This window comes from Anomaloglossus baeobatrachus, chromosome 6, assembly GCF_048569485.1.
Source record: "Anomaloglossus baeobatrachus isolate aAnoBae1 chromosome 6, aAnoBae1.hap1, whole genome shotgun sequence".
Classification (NCBI taxonomy): Eukaryota; Metazoa; Chordata; class Amphibia; order Anura; family Aromobatidae; genus Anomaloglossus; species Anomaloglossus baeobatrachus.
Genome location: NC_134358.1, coordinates 429202837 through 429228879, shown reverse-complemented (window position 1 = coordinate 429228879; position 26043 = coordinate 429202837). Strand labels below are relative to the sequence as shown.

At 45.5% G+C, this 26043-nt stretch overlaps 1 protein-coding gene across 1 annotated transcript in view; it reads right to left on the bottom strand.

The window, feature by feature from the left end:
• LOC142243951 (transmembrane channel-like protein 2) overlaps positions 1 to 26043 on the bottom strand; it is a 225818-nt gene that overhangs the window by 175156 nt on the left and 24619 nt on the right. Inside the window, exon 3 of the mRNA XM_075316143.1 lies at positions 18321 to 18651. Coding sequence (XP_075172258.1) covers positions 18321 to 18651 — 331 coding nt within the window. The remainder of the gene's footprint in view (positions 1 to 18320; positions 18652 to 26043) is intronic.

Here is a 26043-nt window from a genome sequence, read left to right as displayed (position 1 = left end):
ATGAACACAAGGGAATACTGGAACAGCAACACACAATGATGAATACAAGGGAATACTGGTACAGCAACACGCAATGATGAACACAAGGGAATACTGGAACAGCAACACGCAATGGTGAATACAAGGGAACACTGGTACAGCAACAAGCAATGATGAACACAAGGGAATACTGGAACAGCAACACACAATGATGAATACAAGGGAATACTGGTACAGCAACACGTAATGATGAACACAAATGAATACTGGTACAGCAACACGCAATGATGAATACAAGGGAATACTGGTACAGCAACACGCAATGATGAACACAAGGGAATACTGGTACAGCAACACGCAATGATGAATACAAGGCAATACTGGTACAGCAACACGCAATGATGAATACAAGGGAATACTGGAACAGCAACACACAATAATGAATACAAGGGAATACTTGAACAGCGAGACACAATGATGAACACAAGGGGATACTGATATAGCGAGACAAAATGATGAATACAAGGGAATACTGGTACAGCAAGACACAATCATGAATACAAGGGAATACTGGTACAGCAACACGCAATGATGAATACAAGGGAAAACTGGTACAGCAACATGCAATGATGAATACAAGGGAATACTGGTACAGTGTGACGCCCTGGCCTATCAGGTCGTCACAAGAGTGCCGCGCAACCTGCCCTTCTGCATGGTACCCGCTCCTCCTTGGTTACAAGTCCTGTCCATTTGGTGTTGCTAACAACAGGTATATACAAATCCTGGAGAACACTCTGCACCACATCCACCAAACACTCATTGGGCAGCCTGAGGGGAATAGGGCCACCCAGATGGAGGGATGGTAGAAGGAGGGCCAGAAGTGTCAGTTAGTGAGTAGAGAGTTGAACTTCAGCAGTGACAGTGAGAGGTCACGCTGCGGAGCTGGGCTCCTGCACCCTTCTCACGTGCCAGACGTTGGCCTGGCCAGAAGGAGCTGGAACCACGGTCACAGGGGGTAGTGGCAAGGGTCACAATACTGCCAAGGAGGACAGTTCGGTGGCCTTGTGCTACAACCGGGCAGGGGCCAGGACACGACGGTATACGCGGACCCTAGGCTGGGAAGTAACTTCACGCAGCCCAGTAATTCACCCGACGAGGATGGAGTCTTCACAAGCCATTCTCCACTCACTGCAGAATCAGGGTACTAGCGCAACGAGGGGGATAGGACTTCCCAAAACCATCCAGAAAATCCCAAACGTGAACCCTGAGAGCAAGCTCACCCTGCTAGCCACGCAGGTGATTGGGACCCGAGTAGTCATAGGCAAAAGGGATCCACAAAGAGTTAAACACTGTGCCAAGGGACAAGGCTTCAGACCAACCAGCAACGCCAAAAGGGCACGGACCCAGCGTGATTTAACAACAGCAGCAGGATATTCCAGGACTTTGGTTTACCCGGTGTCTGTGTCAGCGTATCTGGACTGTGTGAGTACGTTGTGCCTCCTTTGCCCCAACGGGTCCCCAGCCATTCTTATCACCGAGCCCCGGGACACCTTCCCCCTGCCCACGGAGGGGTTAACATCTTAAGCTGCAAGCCCATCGCTCCCGGGCGCTCCCTCTCCAAACACAGCAGCGGTGGTATCCTGCCTTACCACGCACCGTGGGTGGCATCACAAACACTATCCAATCCACCATATCCAAAAAAACCCCTTTTTATTTCAAGAGGCCGCGCAGCCCCGCCTCGGGTCCGGAGACCCCTCGAGCCACTGCGGATCTGGATCCAAGCAGCCCGTCGGCTGTCGCGGGGGTGGCACAACAGCAATACGCAATGATGAATACAAGGGAATACTGGAACAGCAACACACAATGATGAATACAAGGGAATACTGGAACAGCGAGACTCAATGATGAATACAAGGGAATACTAGTGCAGCAACACGCAATGATGAATACAAGGGAATACTGGTACAGCGAAAAACAATGATGAAAACAAGGGAATACTGGTACAGCGAAAAACAATGATGAACACAAGGGAAAACTGGTACAGCAACACACAATGATGAACACAAGGGAATACTGGTACAGCATCACGCAATGATGAACACAAGGGAATACTGGTACAGCGAGACACAATGATGAACACAAGGGAATACTGGTACAGCATCACGCAATGATGAACACAAGGGAATACTGGTACAGCAACACGCAATGATGAACACAAGGCAATACTGGTACAGCGAGACACAATGATAAATACAAGGGAATACTGGAACAGTGAAACACTGTTCCTGCTACTGGGTGTTGCAGCTATTCGAAAGATCATCAAAGATGTGACTTTTAAAAGTATTATCCATTGAACAATATTTAACTAATCCACAGAATATGTGATAACTACTGTATATGATCACTGAGGGCTCAATTGCAACAAACATCACTGAACTCAAGAATGGGGACCCATATCCCTGTGTGAATTGAGGGTTAGTGCGTATTTGTGGCCACCTCTCTATTTAATATCCCTGTTTCAAAATATATTTCTAATATGTATTTATTTATATATTTTACTCATATATAGTGCCATTAAGTTCACAATGCTTTACAGTGATCATGGATATCTGACTTTCATTTATTTGCTTTATGTCTATCACTGCAACAAAAAATTGCAGTATTTTTTTAGGCTGACAACAAACTAGATTTTCCAAAATAGCAAAGTGCTTGTAATGCTGTATATAAGCATTTAGTGTGAATCTTTCTGCCCATGAATTTAATGCCCCTGCAGAAATTTTGAGTCTCTCTTCCCCTCTGCTGTACAAGATACAGTAAGTCTCTAAGATATGATTTAACCGCTTACAAATCCTTCAATGAATATTTTTTTTCCTATCAACCATCAGGAAGTCTGATCTTTTCTATTATGGATTAAAATATTCTATAGGTCAAACAAGTATGGCTTTTAATCGTATTGTTCCTTTGTGTTTTTTATGCTTTTTGAGAGTAAAGTGTACATTTAACACTAATACATCACCGGCAATGTCTGTTTCATCATTTGGTTTCCAATTAGGTAATTCAGAGACAGGTTTAATACACAGAAGCAGGTTTAATATACATAAGTGGTAGTGATTAAAAAAATAATGAAGTCTCCGGTGACGCATCGAAATGTTAATACAATGTCTACTAATAGACCAGCCAATCCAAACTACAGGAAGGACTAAGTAGTTTTCATTATAAGGCTGCCGCTGGATGCCAGCAATTTCAGTGAAGTACAGCACATTAGGAGCATTACCGACAATTTGGAGACCAGTCTACAAGCAGGTAAAAACAGAGCATGCTGGGGAAGTGGATTTTGCAAAGTTATTCCTCCATTGTGATTACACACTACTGGAAATTACGTGTGGATATACTGCATATATATATATATATATATATATATATATATATATATATACATACATACGTACATACATGTGTGGGTATATGTATTAGTACAAAAAAAGTATATATATATATATATATATATATATATATATATATATATATATATATATATAAAAAACTAAACACAGATAGATAGATAGATAGATAGATAGATGGATACATAGATAGTTCATTCTTTGTGGTGCTATGTCGCCATGTACATATACACACTTTATAGCCACAGTCATCATGTTTCTGGTCTAGGCAATCATATTCTGTAAATTCAACTCATTTGCATTATTAATGGGGTTGTTTGGTCTAAATCCACATGTCTGCAGTCACTCTATGTGAATCCTCACATTGGCCACAGGATTCTCCGGGGTCAGAGATGGGAAGGTCCACTATGTGGCCAGGAGTATGCGCTATCTATACTCCAAGCTAGGATCAGAGTAGATGGGCGCAGGCTTACTCAATGTAATTATGTGTATTGAGTGACGTCACACTCATGTAGTCGGAATGTGTTCGGGAGTAAGCATATCGGACACCGGTAAATCCTCACAGCGCACTGTGCACAAGTTGTGAGGGCTCACAAGCCTGCAGTCACAAAGAGTGACACATAGTGACTGCAGACTTGTGGATTTAGACTGGACAACACATTTAAGAAAAATGAAATGAGTCAAAAATGTGATAAAAACTTGATGGTTATATCATAAACCATCTTGCAATGGACAACAAAGCAATCCGTTTTGACTTCACACTCAGTCCACATTTGGGTTCCCATCCGTATTTTTCAGAAACCAGTGTGCACAATGGACTGAATGCATAGAAAGTCTATTATCTGTACATAGTTTTTAAAGTGTAGCATTTGAATCCGCTTCAACTCTACAGTAATAGGACGTCTTGACTGCACGATAGTGGAAAGGAAATTTAACAGAAGCAAAGAAAACCATATGGGAGCCCAGCCTAATGTTAGGTATATACAGTAAAGAGTGAAAACATAAATGCAAAATTCCAGTAGTCAAGATATATCTACAGCAACATGTTAGGGAAAAACATTTCTACCTTTCCTATGAGTTATGATAACATTGTTGCTTGTAATACGATGGTATGAATTAAGCCACTCCAAATGCTGCTGTTTTCATTCATGTTGAATCATTGGCAATTATCATAGAAAGGTGATATATACAGTATATATATAAAGCAATTTGACAAGTGCTGGCACTGATTTACCATGGCACAGTAAACATGCCGGCTATAGTGTTCAAATGCTCAATGAGGCTTGTACAAAAGCTTGGTGTAGAAGGACACTTACTGATATAAATTATACTAAGCTACTTGTAAACCAAGCTGCATGTATGTCAACTCTAGCCCAACGGACAAATATGGCCCACAGGCAGATTTTATTTGAGCCAGGATGCTGGACGCTAATGTAGCAACCCTGTGGTACCAGGTGCCACAAATGTAACCCGTGGAAATCCAAGCCCCAGAATATCCATGCCAGAGCAAGTACACCAGCACCGTCAGGCCACATACACAACCCCAACACCAACCTAGCAGACTGCCTAGTAACAGGTAAAAGGGCATAGCACTGATTGGATAGTACCACCCAGCCTGTAGGGAGAGACCCAGCGAGGGGGAGAGGCCAGTGGTCAGTTGGAAAAGGCGGGAGGAAGTGGTGTGCAGTCGGTAGAAAGTGAGTCAGAATGAGGTGAAGAATGAAGCAGTCTCTGTTAGGAGAGTCTGTGAGGAGACTCTGTCAGAAGAGAGTGAGGAGAAGTGAAGGAGAGAGGAGGAGAGGAGTAGTAATCTGAAGTAGTAGAAAGTGGAAAGTACTGAAAAGACCTGCAGTGAGAACAGAGTGCTGTAAAAGGAGTGAGAACTGTGGAGTACAGAACGGGACTCCAGGCACTGTGGGTTACCTGGGGAAGCAGCAGACTCCAGGTACCACAGAGGGCCTGTGGAAGTTCGGAACCAAGGCTCACGGGACTCAGCACAAGGAGGGGTGGAGACCCCCGGACAGTAGGACACTTTATGGTCAGCTGTTAACTCTGCCGGGCGAGAAGATCTCCAGGGTCCATCGCCAACCCAAAAAGTCTGAAGCACAAACAGCAAAGAGGAGACTGGGGACTGAACCCCTTAAATAGTCCAGGCTGCCTGCAATAGGACCAAGACAGAAACAAAGGGGTTCCCAAATAGCTCTACGCCACAGGAGCCCATCAACAACAATTGTGCACGGAGGACAGCCAACCCAGGTCAAAGCTGGCACGGAGACAAGGGGAGCCGATACACCTGGGACCAGCACCTGCGGGTTCAGGTACCACCACAGCAAAGTAAACAAGGCAAGTTAAACTACAACACTGGTGTGGACTGTTTCCTTGATGGCGTGCACTCACAGACTGTGTTCCCATTACAACCCCCATCATACACTGCTTGGGCCTGTCCTTGCTTGTGTGGCGCCCTGGACAAGCCAGGTCATCATAGGTACTACACCAACACACCCCACACCCCGGCTAGGCACACCAAGATCAAACACAAATCCTTGTTGCCTTCCTCCAGGGGCTGATGTTCACACCAGGGGGTGGGCCAAGCGGTTGGCCCCGCCCACCGAGGAGTTAACAGTCCTGGAGGCGGGAAAAAGGGTCAGATTAAGTTTGGAGAATGAAGTGTTTGTAGAGGAGCCTGACCGTGTCCGGGTGTATGGCCCGGGCACATACAGCAAGGTTGGCAGACGGTGGTGACCGTCTGCAGGAGAGGCTGATTGAAGTGAACCGTAAGGACCGGGGACGGGCGGTGGCCCGCCGGTACCGGATCGGGAAGTGAAGAGAAGCCAGCACCATTCGGCAGGGCCTAATGACCCCGACCAGGCTAGGAGTCGCCGTAAAACCAGTCAAATACGTTAGCAAGGGGAACCTCTGGGGTTTCCCAGCAGCCAAGACCCGATTGAAGGCAACAGCTCACACCGTAAAGGGAAACAGTCACTGCCAAGGCTACAGTTCCCAGGGCCAGAGCCTGCGGGCAAAAGGGATTCCCTCAGCATCCATGAAAATCTGGGGAGCGGGTTACCGGTGGGAAGCCATTGGAACCGTAAACACAACACAGGTGCAGGGAAAGGCAGTCACCATCAACCTGCCGGGAGGAGAACCACCGCAGCCGCGTGTGGGACCCGTCCATCCAGCCGTTTGTTTGACCAGAGACTCTGTGTGGATTACTGGCTGACTGAGTACCACCGTGCCGTGCGGCACAGCGCTGTCCCCGCAACCCTGCACCTCACCAGGCCCCGTCACCCGCCTGTCATCCCTAAAACCCTCACCGGGGCCCCGGGACAACCAACCCCCTACCCACGGAGGGGAGAACCAACATCCAAGCTGCTCCCTGTCATTGCTCCCGGGATCCCCGTCCAGAGCAGCGGTGGTGTCACAACTTCACCACAGCCGTGGGTGGCGTCACGGACAATATCCCCAAACCACACACCAACCCCCCTTTCACTCACTGGCGAGGAACGCTGTTCGAGTCCCTGGGATCCGGCCCACTGCTCGAGCCACCACCGAGCAGCAGCAGCAGCCGGACCCGAGCAGTGGGTGAGCGCAGCGTCCCCTCCTCCGCCCGTGACACTTGCAGAGGGCTCTAACCATCCAGGCTGCATCACTCCATCATCCCCAGCAGAAACCAGCAGCGGCGCCCCCCCCCCCCTTATAACCTGGCCGCATACCGCAAGTGGCGTACTCGACAAAAACTCTTTTTATTTTATTTTATTTAAAACCCCCTTTATTTATTTCAAAAGACACTGCCAGGGTCACGGAACCGGACCCTGCCACGGCTGATGTCCCCGGACTAGTCCGGACCGGTTCTGAGTCCCCCGGCCCTGGGGCGGGCGTGTCACTAGCACCACTTTTTCCCCGTACTCGGCATTGCACTTTCAGCTTTCATCCTGAATGCCGATACTGTTGAAAGCAATGATGAAAAGGGAAGCAATCTACTCCCTCCCCCATCATTCGGTTTATGACATTTCAGCACAGCAGGCGCGATGATGTCATTACTTCACACCCGCTGTTCTGAGCAGTGAAGAGCTTCAGAGCACTTGCTGCTGACACCTGAGCAGCAGGGAAAACAATAGGAGAGGTGAGTATTTACTGTATTTTTTTTTTGTTGTGTCCACAATACTATATGGGGGACTGTATATCAGGCCCATAGTAGTATATAGAGGACTATGTGGGGCCCATAATTCTATATAGGGGACTAAATGGGTCCATTATACTGTATGGAGGACTATGTGGGGCCCATTATTCTGTGTGGAGGACTATGAGGGGACCATTATTCTGCATCGAAGATTATGTGGGGCCAATTATTCAGTATGGAACTATGTGGGGCACATTATTCTGTATGGAGGACTATGTGGGGCCCATTATTCTGTATGGATGGCTATTTGGGGCCAATTATTCTGTGTGGTGGGCTATGTGGGGCCCATTATTCTTTATGGAGGACTATGTGGGGTTCATTACTGTGTGTCAAGGACTGTGTAGGGCCCATTTTTCTGTATGGAGGACTATATGGTGTACATTATTCTGTGTGGACGGCTATGTGGGGCCCATTATTCTTTGTGGAGGTCTATGTGAAGCCCAATATTCTGAAAAAAGGATTATGTGGGCCCATTATTCTTTATGATGGACTATGGGGACCCATTATTCTGTATGGAGGACTATGTGGAGCACATTATTCTGTATGATGCCCATTATTCTGTATGGAGGGCTATGTGGGAAACATTAATCTGTATGGAAGAATATGTGGGGCACATTATTCTGTGTGAGGCCTGCAACACACATCCATTTAAAACGTGCGTGTTTGGTCCGTTTCCGTACATACCGGAGATACGACCAAACGCGCACATATGTTTTTTTATGTTTAAAGGCACACGTGCGTGTTATTTGATCTTCCGTGTGTTCGTGTGCGTCCCACGTTTTTTGCTCCGTTTGGCACGGAAGCATGTTCGTTTTTGGGATGGAGCACGCACACACGGACATAATGTTAGCCTATGGGAGTCCAAATAAAATGTTCCTTGCAGGGATGTGTGGTTATGTTGTCCGTGAGAAATGTCCGTGTGTGATGCAAAATGTCGTTACTACATGTCGGAAGACAGAGTAGCGGGATAAGAATGAACTCGGGTGAACTTCACCCGACTTCATTGTCATGCCGCGGCTCTGTCTGTGTGCCGTGTACTGATTAGCGGTCACCCGTGAAGGATTCACCGGTGACCGCTAATCCCCCGAGTGACTGTAGTTTCCCCCCCTCTCTAATACTCACCGATCTCCAATCACCAGCGCGGCGCTGCACGGCGTTCACACTGCTCCGGCGGCTTTTTCTAATTTGAAAAAGCCGGCCGCTCATTAAACAATCTCGTATTCCCTGCTTTCCCCGCCCACAGGCGCCTATGATTGGTTGCAGTGAGACACGCCCCCACGGTGAGTGACAGGTGTCTCACTGCACCCAATCACAGCAGCCGGTGGGCGTGTCACTATGGAGTATAGAAATAAATAAATAATTAAAAAAAACGACGTGCGGTCCCTCCAATTTTAATACCAGCCAGATAAAGCCATACGGCTGAAGGCTGGTATTCTCAGGATGGGGAGCTCCACGTTATGGGGAGCCCCCCAGCCTAACAATATCAGTCAGCAGCCATCCAGAATGGCCGCATACATTAGATGCGACTGTTCTGGGACAGTACCCGGCTCTTCCCGATTTGCCCTGGTGCGTTGGCAAATCGCGGTAATAAGGAGTTAATGGCAGCCCATAGCTGCCACTAAATCCTAGATTAATCATGTCAGGCGTCTCCCGGAGATACCTTCCATGATTGATCTGTAAATTACAGTAAATAAACACACACACCTGAAAAATCCTTTATTAGAAATAAAAAACACAAACACATTCCCTGGTTCACCAATTTAATCAGCCCGACAAAGCCCTCCATGTCCGGCGTAATCCAGGATGGTGCAGCGTCGCTTCCAGCTCTGCTGCATGAAGGTGACCGGAGCAGCAGAAGACACCGCCGCTCCTGTCACCTCCACGCAGCAAATGAAGAGAGCCGCGTGATCAACTGAGCTGTCACTGAGGTTACCCGCTGTCACTGGATCCAGCGGTGGCCGCGAGTAACCTCAGTGACAGCTCAGCTGATCACGCGGCTCTTTTCATTTGCTGCGTGGAGCTGACAGGAGCGGATGTGTCTTCTGCTGCCCCGGTCACCTTCATGCAGCAGAGCTGGAAGCGATGCTGGACCATCCTGGATTACGCCGGACATGGAGGGCTTTTTCGGGCTGATTAAATTGGTGAACCAGGAAATGTGTTAGTGTTTTTTATGTCTAATAAAGGATTTTTCAGGTGTGTGTGTTTATTTACCGTAACTTACAGATTAATCATGGAAGGTATCTCCGGGAGACGCCTGACATGATTAATCTAGGATTTAGTGGCAGCTATGGGCTGCCATTAACTCCTTATTACCCCGATTTGCCAACGCACCAGGGCAAATCAGGAAGAGCCGGGTACAGTTCCAGAACTGTCGCATCTAATGTATGCAGCAATTCTGGGCGTCTGCTGGCTGATATTGTTAGGCTGGGGGGCTCCCCATAACGTGGGGCTCCCCATCCTGAGAATACCAGCCTGCAGCCGTATGGCTTTATCTGGCTGGTATTAAAATAGGGGGGACCGCATGCCGTTTTTTTAAATTATTTATTTATTTTACTGCACAGTATAGACATGCCCACCGGCTGCTGTGATTGGGTGCAGTGACACAGCTGTCACTCAGCGTGTGGGCGTGTCTCACTGCAACCAATCATATTTGCCGGTGGGCGGGGAAAGCAGGGAATACGAGATTGATTAATGAGCGGCCGGCTTTTTCAAAAGAGGAAAAGCCGCCGGTGTTTAGAGAACAGCCGTGCAGCGCCGCACCGGGGATCGGGGAACGGTGAGTATGCGAGAGGGGTACTCCATTCAGTCACTCGGGGGATTAGCGGTCACCGGTGAGTCCTTCACGGGTGACCGCTAATCAGGACTCGACACAGACAGAGCCGCGGAATGACAATGAAGTCGGGTGAAGTTCACCCGAGTTCATTCTCAGAGCGCGACTCTGTCTGCTGTCAGCCGGCATGTATCAACGACATTTAACATCACACACGGACATTTCACATGGACATTTCACACGGACAACACACACACACGTCAGTTAAGTTTCACACGCACACACGGCCATTCCACACGCACACGTGGTTACCATACGCCGGACACACAGCCACCACACGTGCGTTATTTACGGACCAAAAAACGGATTACGCACATGAAAAACGGCCCGTATTACACGTGCGTGGTTATCAAGGACGTGTGTTTTAGGCCTGAAGGACTATGTGGGGCCCATTATTCTCTATGGAGGGCTACGTGGGGCCCATTATTCTGAATAGAGGATTATGTTGGGCCCAATGTTCTGACTGGAGAACTATGTGGGGCCCATTATTATGTATGGAGGACTATTTGGGGCACATTATTCTGTATGGAGGGCTATATGATTCCCATTATTGTGTATAGAAGGCAATGTGAATCCATTATACTTAATGGAGTACCATGTAGGGCCCACTATTCTGTATAGAGGGATATATGGTGCATATTATTCTGTATGGAAGGCTATGTGGGGCCCATTATTCTGTAGGGAGGACTATTTTAAGCCCATTAAACTGTGTCGAGGATTATGTGTGTGTGTGTGTGTGTGTGTGTGTGTGTGAGACGCCCTGGCGTATCAGGTAGTCACAGGATATTGTGCAATCTGCTCTTCTGCATGATATCCAGCTCTTCCTTTGTTATGGGTCCCTGACCTTTTGTGTTGCTAAGAACAAGCTAATCAAAACCCTAGAAACACTCTGCACCACACCCACCAGACACACCAGTGGACAGCCTGAAGGGAATAGGGCTGGCCACTTGGGGGGTTGGTTAAGGGGAGGTCAGGAGTGTTAGGAGACATTTAGTTGAGTGGTGACTCTCAAGTGGAGAGGTCAAGAGCTGGGCTCCTTGTGCACTAGGTGACAGATGTTGGTCTGGGCCTGGTAGGAGCTGGACCCCGGTCGCAGGGGATCGTGGCAAGTTGCACGGACTGTCGAGGAGGACAGCCGACGGCCTTGTGCCATCACTGGGCAGGGGCCAGGGCATGACAGGGTACATGGACCCCAGGCCAGGAAGTAGCTTCAAGCGTCCTGGTAATTCACCCGACGAGGACAGAGCCTTCAATATCTGTTCTCCACCCGCTCCAAAATCGGGGTACTAGCGCAACGAGGGCGATAGGACTTTCCCACTGCCTAGTCCAGAAAATCCCAAGCGTGAACCCTGAGAGCAAGCTCACTCCGTTAGCCATACGGGTGAGCGGGACCCGTTTAATTCTAAGCTAAAGGGGACCAACTACAGAGAAAGGTGCCAAGGTCAAGGTCACAGGCTAACAAGCGACACCAAAGGGCACGGGATCCCGGCGTGCTCCCTCCTTGCTGCAGTGGCATCAAGAACTTTGGTTTACCACGTTTGTCAGCGTTATTGGACTGAATGAGTATGCAATTAACCCTTACCGGCCCAATGGCACCCCCCGACACCATCACTGAGTCCTGGGGCATCCTAACAGAAAGCTTGGAATGGCTTATAATTAGAGATGAGCGAGCCTCTAGAGGCTCGAGTTCGGTTCGTCGAACGGAGGCCGCGTTTGAGTTCGGTTCGGCGAGCCGTTCGATGAACCTCTCGAGCCCCATTGAAACCAATGGCAGGCGAACACAAACACATAAAAACACATGATAAATGTACACATACAGTTACTAAACATTGCCATAACACTAACCTGTCCCCGCGATGCGATGCGATAATCGTTGCGTCCTCCCGGTAACCAGCATTGATGATAGGACCTATCGTGACGTCAAAATAGCATGTGACCAGTCACGTGTCTATTATCTCATTGGCTACAGATTGGTCACATGCCTAGACGTCATGCTAGGTCCTGTCATTGCATCTCTCCAGTACGTGGTGCACGTTTGTGTATCTCCGTGTACCAGCGAGATGCTCTGGCACACGGTCGACTCCCCGTTCTGCTTCCCCGTTCCGTTATTCACCGGCTGCCACAGCCAGTCAATAATGGAGATCACCGTTGCTATAGCAACGTGCCTGTCAGCAGTGACGTCACCGCTTACAGCCAGCAGCTTCTTCTCACTCATGGAGTGAAAAGACTGCACGGGAAGTAGCAGCGTCATTTCTCCCATGCTGTGCTGTCTGATATAGCAGAGCTGCATGGGTTGAAAGAGAAAGAAGACAGAAGACAATGGATCGTGGAGGGATAAGAGGGAGTAATAAACATGGAGTCTCTAATGTGTCTGTGTATTTATTTCTATTAAAGTATTTTTTCTCTGTGTGGTGTCTTTTTTTTAAGCCTTTATTTGAGATTCTTAATGGCTGGGTCAAACTTGCCTGACATTAAGAATCTCTGACTTTATACTAGCTAGTTTAAATCAGCAGGAGAAAAGCAGGATTAGAATACCACGCCAAACCACAAGAGTCCAGGTGAAGATAGTAAAACTCTTTTCTTTATTTTCACACGTCTACGCGTTTCAAGGACATATCCGTCCTCTTCCTCAGGACAAATGTGCAGAGAATACTATATCATATATAGATATAGTATTCTCTGCACATTTGTCCTGAGGAAGAGGACGGATATGTCCTTGAAACGCGTAGACCTGTGAAAATAAAGAAAAGAGTTTTACTATCTTCACCTGGACTCTTGTGGTTTGGCGCGGTATTCTAATCCTGCTTTTCTCCTGCTGATTTAAACTACTCCTTGCTGCGGGACCGCTGCCGTCCACGTTATCTACATGCTTTCAAAGGAGTTGTGACTGTCACAACCCCACCAGGTGAGTGTTTCTTTTGACATTCACCACCCTTTGTCATACCGGGTATGCTCTCCTCCATACAGACAGACAGCAGCTGCAGAACTACAAGGCTCAGCATACTCCATTCAGGACTGTATGCAGGAGTTTTTTGCCCCCCCCCCAAAAATTATGTGGGCTTCGCCATGTTTTTGTATGCTAGCCAGGTACAGCAGGCACCTACGGGTTGCCCCCAACCCCCAGCTGCCTATTTGTACCCGGCTGGGAACCAAAAATATAGCCCTTTTTTATTATTTGACTTATTTCATGAAATAATTAAAAAACAAATGACGTGGGCTTCGCCATATTTTTGTGTCCATCCAGGTACAACTAGGCAGCTGGGGATTGGAATTCACAGCACAGGGTGGCCCGAGCTTTCTGGGCCCCTCTGCTGCAAATTGCAGGCCGTAGCCGCCCCAGAAAATGGCGCTTTCATAGAAGCGCCATCTTCTGGCGCTGTATCCAACTCTTCCAGCTGCCCTGGTGACGGGTGGCTCGTTGGGTAATAATAGGTTTGGGGCTAGCTGTATATTATCAACTGGCCCTAAGACCGAAATTCATGGTGTTACGCCAATATTAGACATGGCCACCATTAAGTTCTAGTACCGATAAAAAAACCACAACACATAGAAAAATATTTTTATTATAAATAAAACACAACACAATTAGTGACTCCATCTTTATTGAAATAAAGAACCAGCCTCCGCAGTAATCCTGGGTCAAGGGTCTCATGCCGTCCAATCCGGATCCAATATCATCTGATCGGTTTGCTGGAAGGCAAAGCGATCAGATGATGTGTCAGGTTCAATGGCCTGAATCACAAGACACAGCAGCTGATTGTATAAACGGCTTTTATACAATCCGTTGATGCATTAGTGCAAAAAAAACCCAACAAACTACACACTTCAGTGCAGACTCCTGTCCGACGGAAATAGCTGATAGTTTAGCCTGCCGGGCGGCAAGAAGCCGGCCACACCGCTCGACTTATAGTGTCAGCTGATGCCGTCAGGTGACCACAGCAGCTGATCATCGCCAGGTCTGAGAAAGAGAGAGAGAGAAAGAAGAGAAAGAGAGAGAGAGAGAGAGGAGAGAGAAGAAAGAGAGAGAAAGGAGAAAGAGAGAGAGAAAGCAGAGAGAAGAGAGAGAAAGAAGAGAGAGAGAAAGAAGAGAGAGAGAAAGAGAGAAAGAAGAGAGAGAAAAAGAGAGAAAGAAGAGAGAAAGAAAAGAAAGAAGAGAAAACAAGGAGAAAGAGAGAAAGGAGAGAGAGAAAGGAGAGAGAAAGGAGAGAGAGAAAGAGAGAGAGAGAAAGAGAGAGAAACAAAGAGAGAGAGACAGAGAGAGAGAGAAAGAGAGAGAGAGAGGAGAGAGAAGAGAGAGAGAAAAAAGAGAGAGAATGAGAGAAAGAAGAGAGAGAGAAAGAGAGAAAGAAGAGAGAGAGAGAAAGAGAAAGAAGAGAAAGAGAGAAAGAAGAGAACGAGAGAAAGAAGAGAAAGAAAGGAGAGAGAAAGGAGAGAGAAAAAGGAGAGAGAAAAAGGAGAGAAAGAGAGAGAGAGATAAAGAGAGAGAAAGAGAGAGAGAAAGAGAGAGAGAAAGTGAGAGAGATAGAAAGAGAGAGAAAGAGAGAAAAAGAGAGAGAGAAAGAGAAAGAGAGAGAGATAGAGAGAGAGAGAGAGGAGAGAGCAAGGCAGCCATATTCCGTGAACTGCTCCGATTTTAGAGGTATGTACCGCGGCTCACAGCTGATGTCCGGCTCCTCCCCTCAGTGCATCATTAAATTATAATTATAAATATATTATAAATATATTATAAATATAATTTAAAATTAAAAATAAAAAAAAAAGTTCTTTACTAGAACTCGTGACCTAATGCTTCTTAGGTGAGCGCTCTATGCACTTAGCTACTGACTCCATTGGTAAAGATAGATTGAAGTCTGCATTGCTGAAGTCTCTGCTGACCGCGCAATTCACTTCATTGCTATGTGGAGCTGATACAGAGCACTCGTGTTCTGTAGCAGAGTTGACAGGGTCATGTGGATTACGTCAGACCTGGAGGGGTATTTGTGGATTTTAATAAAATGGTGAAACAGGGTTTTTTTTTGTCTTTTATTCCAAATAAAGGATTTTTCGGTGTGTGTGTTTATTTACTTTCACGTTGATCATGGAAGGTGTCTCGGGGATGATTAACACTTTATTACCTCGATTGCCACCGCACCAGGGCAATTCGGGATGACCTGGGTAGAGTCCCCCGGGACTGTCGCATCTAATGGATGCGGCTATTCCGGGCGGCTGCTGGGTGATATTGTTAAGTTGGAGGGCTCCAGATCCTGTGGCGCTCTCCATCCTGACAATACCAGCCTCCAGCCGTGCGGCTTTATCCTGGCTGGTATCAAATATGGGGGAACCGCATTTTTTTTTTTAATTTATTTTACTGCAAGATATAATTAAAAAAAAAAAAATTAAATTCTTCGCAGGGACAGCAACTCACGACCTAATGCTTCATAGGCGAGCTCTCTATCCACTGAGCTATTGCCTCTATTGATAACGATAGGCAGATTTTGTAATCTTGAAGCCTGCAGTGCTGACTGGAGTCTCTGCAGACAGCGAGATTCACTTCATTGCTACGTGGGCCTGATACAGCGCGATGGTGTTCTACGGTGCTGCTACATCTTCAGGGAGCAGAGCTGACAGTGTCGTGTGGATTACTTCGGACCTGGAGTGGTATTTGGGGATTAAAAAAGGGGTGAAACAGGGTGGATTTTTGTCTTTTGTTCCAAATAAAGGATTTTTCGGTGTGTGTGTTTATTTACTTTCACTTTTAGGTTAATCATAGAAGGTGTCTCGGAGAGACGCTTGTCATGATTAACCTCTTATTACCTCGATTGCCACCGCACCAGGGCAATTCGGGATGAGCTGGGTGGAGTCCCGGAACTGTCGAATCTAATGGATGCGGCTATTCCAGGCGGCTGCTGGGTGATATTGTTAGGTTGGAGGGCTCCCCATACCGTGGCGCTCTCCATCCTGACAATACCAGCCTCCAGCCATGCGGCTTTATCCTGGCTGGTATCAAATATGGGTGAACCGCATTTTTTTTTTCTTTATTATTTATTTATTTATTTATTTTACTGCACGATATAGACCCGCCTGCCGGCGGCTGTGATTGGTTGCAGTGAGACAGCTGTCACTCAGCATGGGGGCGTGTCTGACTGCAACCGATCATAGGCGCCGGTGGGCGGGGAAAGCACGGAATAACTAATTGACTAATGAAGCGGCAGCCATTTTCTAAAGAGGAAAAGACACCGCAGATTTGTGACAGACGTGGAGCGAGACGCCCATGATCGGTGAGTAGGAAAGGGAGAGGGATTGTGCTGGGGACGCAGGACGCATGCAGATAGCAACGTGTGCACATAACCTTACTGTGAAAAGCCACGTTTATGGTGATAGAACCATTCTCAAACGTAACTCGAACTGTTGAGCTTTTAGCAAAAAGCTCGAGTTCGAGTTCGATCTCGAGCACCCCCCAAAATCACTCGAACATGAAATTGGCGAACCTCGAACCTCAAACATCGCTCAACTCCACTTATAATCCAAAGCCCACCACATTGTCTGTAAAACATGGTGTAGGCAGTGTGATGGCTGGGCATTCATGGCTCCCAATGACACTGGGTCACTAGCGTTAATTGATGATGTGACTGAAGACAAAAGCAGACAGATGAATTCTGAAGTGTACAGGGTTATAATTCTGCTCAAATTCTACCAAATGCAGAAAGGTTGATTGGACAACGCTTCACAGTACAGATGCACAATGATCCAAAACATACTACCCAGGAATTTTTTAAGGCAAAGAAGTGGAATATTCTGCAATGGCCGAGTCAATTACCAGATCTGAATCCCATCGAGCATGTATTTCACATCCTTAAGAAAAAACCTAAGGCAGAAAGACCCACAAACAAGCAACAACTAAAGTCATCTGCAGTAAAGGCCAACAAAGCATTGCAAAGGAGGAAACACAACGTGTAGTGATGTCCATGGCTTCCAGACTTCAGGCAGTCATTGCCTGCAAGGATTCTCTACGAAGAATTAAAAATGAAATTTTTATTTATGGTAAAGTAAATTTGTCCAATTATATTTTAGCCTCTGAAATGAGGAGCTTTTGTAGAAAAATGGTTGTAATATCTTAAAGTTTCATAGGATATTTTTGTTTAACCCCTTTAATAAAACCTGATAGTCTGCACTTCAATTGAATTGCAGTTGTTTTATTTTAAACTAAAATTAGCAGCATGCAGAGCCCAAATCACGAAGATTCAGTGACTGTTCAAATATTACTGGACCTAACACTATGACACTAGTTAAAACCTGACTGTTCTCTGTCTCGTCAACAGCTCCATATTCTTCAAAAGGCATGGATAAAAATGTTGCTTTTTGGTATCAGCTATGTTGGCAGAGTCCCTGCCCCTTCTGGTCACATGGGTATGACATCAGCACAGGTCCTTCAAGTCACTAAGTAAATGATTCTATAATAGAATCAGCATAAATAACAGGGGAAGGATAGACAGGGAGGGGGGCAGGAATCAGTATAAATACCCACTCCAGCTATTAGCTTATCGGCAGCTGCTGCCACTCAAAAACCTGCTCAATTTACAAACGTTACTTGCTTGTGTTTAAAAACCTATACATCCTAGCTGACAACTAAAGGTATGTGTACTATGTATAGTAGAATCAGGTATGTATGTAGAAAAGATATGTATAGTAGAATCAGCCTGATAGTGCCAGTATAGCACAGGCTTTACGTTATATAGGAAAATCCTGGTGATGGGTGTGCTTTAAGGCCTTAGTGCAGGTTAGGTCATAAAGTACGACAGTCAGCTGATCCATACAATAGTTGGAAATGGATGATTAAAGAAAACAATACAGTAATAAACAGCAATAAATAGAGATAGGACAGCGAATAGGTTTAATGTCCCTTCAAGAGCATAACAGCACACTTATTAGTGTCTACAGTACACAACAATACCTGCCACTTTTCTTCTTCTGTTCATCCTTCTGCTGTTCACTCTTCTTTCCCTTCTTTTCACCATTTTGTTCTTGTTTCCCCCTCCTGTTAGCATTTGCTCTGCCTCTGTTTCTGTTGCCTGTTTTCCGCCCGGCACCATTGTCTTCATCTTCCTCCTCATCGTCATCATCATCTTTTCGCCTAGATTTAGCTCTGCTCCTGGTCTTCCTGTTTGCTCTTGGTGACTCATCTTCACTACTGTCTTCTTCACTTTCATTTTTCCTTAAAGGTTCTTTTTGTGGCATCCTTCTGCCAGTTACCTTTCTTTTCGTGTCCTCTTCCTCCTCATCATCTGTAATGTAATGTTAAACAAGTAGTTTAAGTGAAAACTTTGGAAACTCTATAGTAAATTCAGTAAAATAATAATGAGAGAAAACTTCTGTATGTGACTCGCTGTAAGACCGATGGCATTTTGAAGAAGGTTATACAATGAGTTGCTTTATATTTGTATGAGTGACAGAATATAGGCTAATGAACATGACCCATATTCTGGATCTATGCGATATGGATCTGGAACACAATGGTAACACATTCACAGGGAGGCATGAATACCACTGAGTGAAAAAAAATCATGTTTTATTAGACACTAGAAATGTACGTCATATGTCATGAAGGAGTTAAAGAGAGATTCCCATCAGAGACATGAATGGCATGAGATTGATGTTCCCCGAACCCTTCAGGAGGGGAACACATGACATTACTATATACTATGTGTGTTCCAATACTGTAAGCGTTAATTTTGTCATGTATATTTTTCCCATTTTTTTATTTTTTCCCGCTTCTTTATTTCCCGCTCTTAATCTCCCTGCCCTGAGCAAACTTGCCCAGGACAGGGTGATTGGCTAAGATTAGTAGGCACGCGAGTATTTTGAAAATATGATAGTTTTTCTGCATATTTCCCACCTCCAAGCTGTAAGAGGTTGAATACATATTGAATGAAGCATATAAAGCAATCTGTATTTGTCATATGAGAGAAGATGAGGTTTTACGATATTAACAGCCATTATCAAGGTGTGCAGAATCATTAAGCAGCTTGTTTTCCTTAGGCAAAATGTGCCAACAAAAGAAATTAAAATTTGAAAAGTCAAACATTGATATATTTCTTACAGAGGGATCCATCTATTTGGTTGGTCAAGAGTCACCTTATCTCATCAGTCCATAAAACTATTGAAAAATCTGTCTTCAGATATTTTTTAACGATGTGTCATTTACTGGGCTGTTTGCTGTCATTTTGATATAATCAATGTTTTCTCTGCTGAAGATCTAGCAGTTATACAGAGCTCATGAATATACTGGACTACCTGACAACAGGCCAAGTAGTCCTCTAATGATAATCTACTGCTGATTAATCAGTGATTTTATCAAAACAACACTAAGCAGCCCAGTAAGTGACACATTGCTGGAATCAGGGTCTCTTTTCCTTCATGATGCTGCTCTCAGATTAGGTGGCAAAAACCTGGTGACAGATTCTGTAGCACCCAGGGATATCCGGTACTCGGTTCTGGGCAGTGTCTCTATTAGGAATGTAATGATGGTGGCCGTTACCCGGTTCCATGCCCTGGGCCCTTTTTGTAATGGGGATATTTACAGGGGATTTATGAATAGGGTTTATTCATGACGCAACTTGCGGTATTGCGGATAAGTGTAGGGAGCCGCCGTTGCAGAATGTCCCCACTGGGGCTGATTGTATTAGCAACTTGTATGGTAGTCCCTCCGCAAGTAGAGTATTGCCCCAGCGGGTGTATAGTGCGGTGGGCATCGGAAGGAGTCCAGACAGGTATTCAGTGCAACTAGTTTACTCACTTTTGAGGTGTTAATTGGTTGCCCGAGGCCAGCTGGTTTCGCCTCCAGGTCCCCTTCGTCCCAGTGCCAGTCTGGTTCTCTGGTACCTTCTTTCCCTGTACCTGTCTCTGGTAAGTGGGTCCCCATGGTATGGAACACGTGGGGTCCCCGGTCTGTGGTTTGTCCACTGCTGTCCATCTGACGGTAGCGTGAACCCTGTGGGGTTGGAGTCTCTAGTCCTGTCCCCGGTTCTCCCTTTGCTACTAAGTCTTTGGATATTTTAGGGTCAGCAAGGTCCTTGATGGTCCCCTTTGCTGTCCAGGTGTTATCAGGTCGGCTTGAAGCTCTTACCTGTCCTAGGGATCCTGTACCTCGTTGATGCCTAGTTCCGGGAGTACTCCACCGGCAACTACCTCTCCTGGGTACCAGGTCACTGTCAACCCGAGTCAGGGTGTCACTTCACTTCCACCTTCACACTTCCACAGTCACTACTCAACTGACTACTCTCCACAGTCTGCCCCTCCCACCTGGTCAACTAGTGGACTGGAGTGGCTCCTCCTCTAGGCGGCCATTCATTAGTCCCACCCTAGCTGGGTACCATTGTATGTGGGATTGTTGGGGAAAACTGGGATTACCTGGGTTCTTGGTGTTACCGGCACTGGGGTTCTGGGTCCCTAAGGGGGTAGGCCCTGCATCCTTGTGGGGATGCAGAACCTTGTAGCACCCTGAGGTGTTAAGGTGTGCTACATTTCCCTTTAAAAATTTGGTAAAAGTAAAGTGGATGATGCGTAATATGCAAGGTAGTTGTAGATAAGGACCATTAATTTTATACATTTTTTTACAATATAGGCATACAATATACATATGTTAACATTAGACTAAATAAATGGTATAAGATAATCAAATAAATATACTACATTAGCTCTGAGTGAAAGCAGTATAGATATATTCAGTGGTAAATGATCTTATCAGCACCCATGTGAAGAATAGGACATAATTTAATGGTTGCTATTCAGCAGCAGGTAGAGATTGAGACTATGTCCTTTTGCAGAATTTGAAATAGGACCGCAGTGAGGAAGTGATGTGTGTTGGCCATAAGTGTATCCCGGCAGATGTCATAAATGCATCGCTCTGTCAGTGTTGGAAGATAAGATATCAGGCGCTGTCTTTTTTTTAACCCTTTATTGGAGATTCTTAATGGCCGGGTCAAACTTGCCTGACATTAAAAATCTCTGGCTTAATACTAGCTAGTAAAACAAAGCTAGTATTAACTCATTATTACCCAGCAAGCCATCCGGCTTCAGGGCTGCTGGAAGAGTTGGATACAGCGCCAGATGATGGCGCTTCTATGAAAGCACCATTTTCTGAGGCGGCTGCGGACTGCCATTCGCAGCAGAGGCGCCCAGAATGCTCGGGCCAACCTGTGCTGCGGATTCCAATCTACAGCTGCCTAGTTGTACCTGGCTGGACACAAAAATGGGGCGAAGCCTATGTCGATTTTTTTTTTTTAATTATTTCATGAAATTCATGAAATAATTAAAAAAAGGGCTTCCCTATTTTTTTAGTTCCCAGCCAGGTACAAATAGGCAGCTGGGGGTTAGGGGCAGCCGTACCTGCCTGTTGTACCTGGCTAGCATAAAAGAATATGGCAAAGCCTCAATGTCCTCAATGCAGAAATGCATCATAGTATTTGCCATAGATGTTTCAGTAGGATAGTGTTAGCTTCTTAAAGAGGAGGAGATAATGGGCGCACTATGTCATCCTCGAATATCCAGGGACAAGTGACTTAGCCTATTTGGTAGCATTGCAAAGAAAAAAACCCACACTGGATGTGCATTATCCTGGAGCAATCTGTGGTGTATTGTGTAATAGAACATACAGGGAGGTACAGAGACCCCAGATATAAATAATGATCGGTGACAAATGAAAGAAAGCATGGAGAGACAGATTCCTCGGGACCACTGCTAGGATAATGCAGGGTGCAGCAACATGAGATTTCCAAGGTTCCACTCCCAAGTCTTTATATTATGCTAGGATTAGAATACACAACACTACGCCACAACTGTCTTACAATTTTTAAACAACTTCTCAATTAAGTAAAGAGATATGATAGCCTATCATTAGAGATGAGTGGACACGTTTAAGTTTGGTTCTTCGGATTCAGCCTGACTTTAAATAAAGCTTGGTTTAGGACCCGAACTTGACCTGAACTCCAATGTAAGTCACTAATTGGGCAGTTTGGGTCTCCATCCACATGTAGCCAGCCATAAACACATCACGTCCGGGTGGGTGAGGCTTTTCCCTTTTTTTTTGGTGCACACTACACCAAATGATGATGGTAGACTAGCATTCGTAGTGCTCTAGAGTTCTAGCATAGTGGATGCTGAGATATGGAGCCTGAAAGTCAAAAGTTCAAAACAATGTTACTCTTTTGCTTGTCATATATGTATATATATATATATATATATATATATATATATATATATATACATATATATATATATATATATATATATATATATATATATATATATATATAGCTATACTGTAAAAAAATAATAATATATAATATATATATATTGTGAGGTTGCACTCACCGAATGTGTTGGGGGACACTCATTTGGCTGCTATAACTGAGGTACACAGGAAAACTTTTCCATTTAAAAGTCCAGTTGGTTTATTTAATGCCACATAAACCACATTGCAACTTAAACCAAAAAAACCTCTTCCAGCTTAAAGGAATATACACGGTATTACAGTCTGTTTAACTGTGGTGATCACACTGACCCCAGTCAGGATTAATGCACAGATTCACAGATTCTCAGTCCGTTCTTCTCAGGAGATTTTGCAGTTTCTGCACACATTCACTAAAGTGAATCCACACACCTCTCCATGAGGTTTCTTCATGTAAGCCTGGCAGCTTCCTCACACACACTGCCTCCTGGCAGTCTCTCTCAGGCTGGCTTCTGCGAGTCTCTCAACACAGGCTGATGTCCCTCAGCTGTGTTCCATACAGAGGCTCCTGCCTCTCAGAGGTTAGCAACCTCTCTCAGGCTGCTTCTCCTACAGTGTGGCACCACACACTGCTCACAGACTCCACACAGTCTGCCATGTGCCAAACAACAGACTCCATTAAAGAACCATGTGGCCTGTTAGCCACATGTCAAACACACCGATGGGCGAGGTATGTGATTATCCAGACCTGTCCAGCACACTGGCTATTCTTAAAGGGAACCTGACCCTTAAATACAATACCAAGACTTGTGGAACTACAGTTCCCATAGTAACATTTTCAGGTTCATTTCTCAGCCGACCTTCTCCAATGCGACACATAGTGGCCATTTACAACATTGTTGATTGCTTTTCTCACAATATATATTAGTTATAGCCAAAAATGTTAGCACCCTTGAAATTGTTTCAGCAAATATATAAGAGTAATACCCCTGTGCAGATGGCTCTCCTGCTGGGGTCAAACACAAATCAAATGAATTAGCAAACAGTGGTGCACCTTCGAGAGGTGTATCAAAGTAAACACATATTTATCAGCCAAGGGAACACTCACTGTGACCATACGTAACCGGAGGTAAAAATCAGGAGAGCTCCATATTAAAGCTGGTTGCAAATAGTTGACTTGCAGTAATGCAATTCCGGAACTGTGTCCGAGTGATCTCCAGTTGCCGAGTGCTCAGAAAAAAGTAGATCTTTTTAAACTTGTGCCAACCTCAGTATGGCTCCTCGGTGCGGAGTACTGAGGAAGAAACAAGTAGTTTCGAAACGCATCGGATTGCCCTTGGAGGCTGCCATACTCAGTAGTAATGTCACCTCTGCTGCTTCTGAGCATTCTGTGTCGGGTGCCTTGTTATGTTTGGGACGCTGACGTTTGAAGCGTCTAGCAGCAGCATTGCGCCCAGCAGACCAGGGGATCGCTCTACTGTGTTGGGATAGACCCTCACAGTACCCTGCACCAAGGAGCCATACCTCCAGTATATTTGACTGGAGATACTGTGTTCTTTTTTTTGTTGGCATCATTACATTTTTGGTAAACAGAATGATGTGCTTTACTAAAAGCTTTATTTTGGTCTCCTCTGTCCACAAGACACTTCCCCAGAAGGATTTGGCTTACTCACATATATTTTGTCAAACTGCAGTCTAGGTTTTTTAGGTCTCTGTGTCAGTAGTGGGGTCATCCTGGGTCTCCTGCCATAGCATTTCATTTAATTCAAATGTCAACTAATGCACACTGAGCCTGTAGGACAGCTTGGATTACTTTTGAACTTGATTAAGGCTGCTTATCCACCATCTGGACTATCTTGTGTTGCAACCTTTCATCAAATTTTCTTAGCCATTCACATCCAGAGAGATTAGCTACAGTACTTTGGTTGAAATTTTACCCAGGTAGTGGTCCCAGCTAAAATTCCTGATCTTTCCTTATTTGTTCTGGTCCTGCCCGTCTTTGTTATCCTGTTGTTTTACTTAAGGTTTCTCTGTGTCCCCTTTCTGATCTTTGCTTGCCCATCACAAAGACAGTGACGGGCAAGCAAAGATCAGAAAGGGGACACAGAGAAATCTTAAGTAAAACGACAGGATTACAAAATTTTGCAAACTAGTTGAATCCTAGGAAAAAATAACCAGGAGGGAATATGTGATTACATAGCCTAAACGTATACAGTTATCTAGAAGACTACTACTGGACATACGGTAATCCAGGAAGCAATCTATTTAAGAAAAAGTTGAGCAACAAATAACAACCCCCCACTGTATATAATATAGAAACACAACTTTGAAGAAACCTAGATTAGGAAGAACCAACCCCAGGACCACGGGGGCAGAAGGGAGTCCTTGGGAAAAATAAGGAGCGAACCTATACATCTCATGTAAAATGAACTCTACAGTGAAAAGTACTTCACCATTTACAGCAAAAGAAGAAATTTAAGATCAGAAGGAAAGAAAAAAAGAAGCAAACTTTAAAGATATCAATTAACAACTGGACCTGTAAAAATTAATTTAAAAAAGAAAAGGACACCCTCTCCCTACTATTGACATATAATGTGTTGACTTTGTGTTTAAAATCCCTGATAAACCCCAAAAGTGTGGGGGGAAATGCGTCGGGTCATTTTATATAGTGTTAGTCAGCAAATGGGTTAACACTTATAATTAAATCTGAAATTTCCCTTTTATTGGTGAAAAGAAAAAAAAATTCTCTATCCTCTTTTATCACTAATTTTCAATCTCTCCACACAGGTGCCTATACCTTTCCCTCCAAAAATTAAGACAATAGGGAAAGATAGGCAGGGATAGTCGCCATGAAGTGGGGGCACCAAAATTTAGCGGACCTTAGGGTGCCGACCCCACAAGACAGGCAGGACCAGAACAAATAGGAAAAGATCAGAAATTTTAGCTTTAGGGACCACTACCTGAGTAAAATTTCAACGTGTGAGTTTATGTAAATGTTTGTCCACAAAATTAATAAACTTTGATATAGATACCCTCTGTGAATATTTATTAACTAGGATCTATGGGAAAAAATAAAAACTGTGATTTGTAGCTACAGTACCTTGGTGTCACGCTCCCCGGGTCCCCTGCTCTGCTGCCCGGCTCACCTGCCACGCTCCCCGGCTTCCCTGTGTCGCTCCCCGGTTCCTCTGTCCGGCGTCCGCCGCTCCCCGCTCTCCAGCCTCCATTGCCTGCGGTCCCCAGGCGTCCTGGTCCCCGCTCCCGGCGCCCGTCGGCTACTCAGCCCCAGCCCGGCTCTCCTGCTTCCTCCTCACCGCTCCCTGCCCTGGCTTCTGGCACCCGGGCCTCGCGCATGCGCGTTAGGGCGCGTGCGCGGTCATTGACCCTTTCTTAAAGGGCCAGCGTCCTCTGACAGGGTATAAAAGGGGTTAGTGTACAAGTGGGCGGG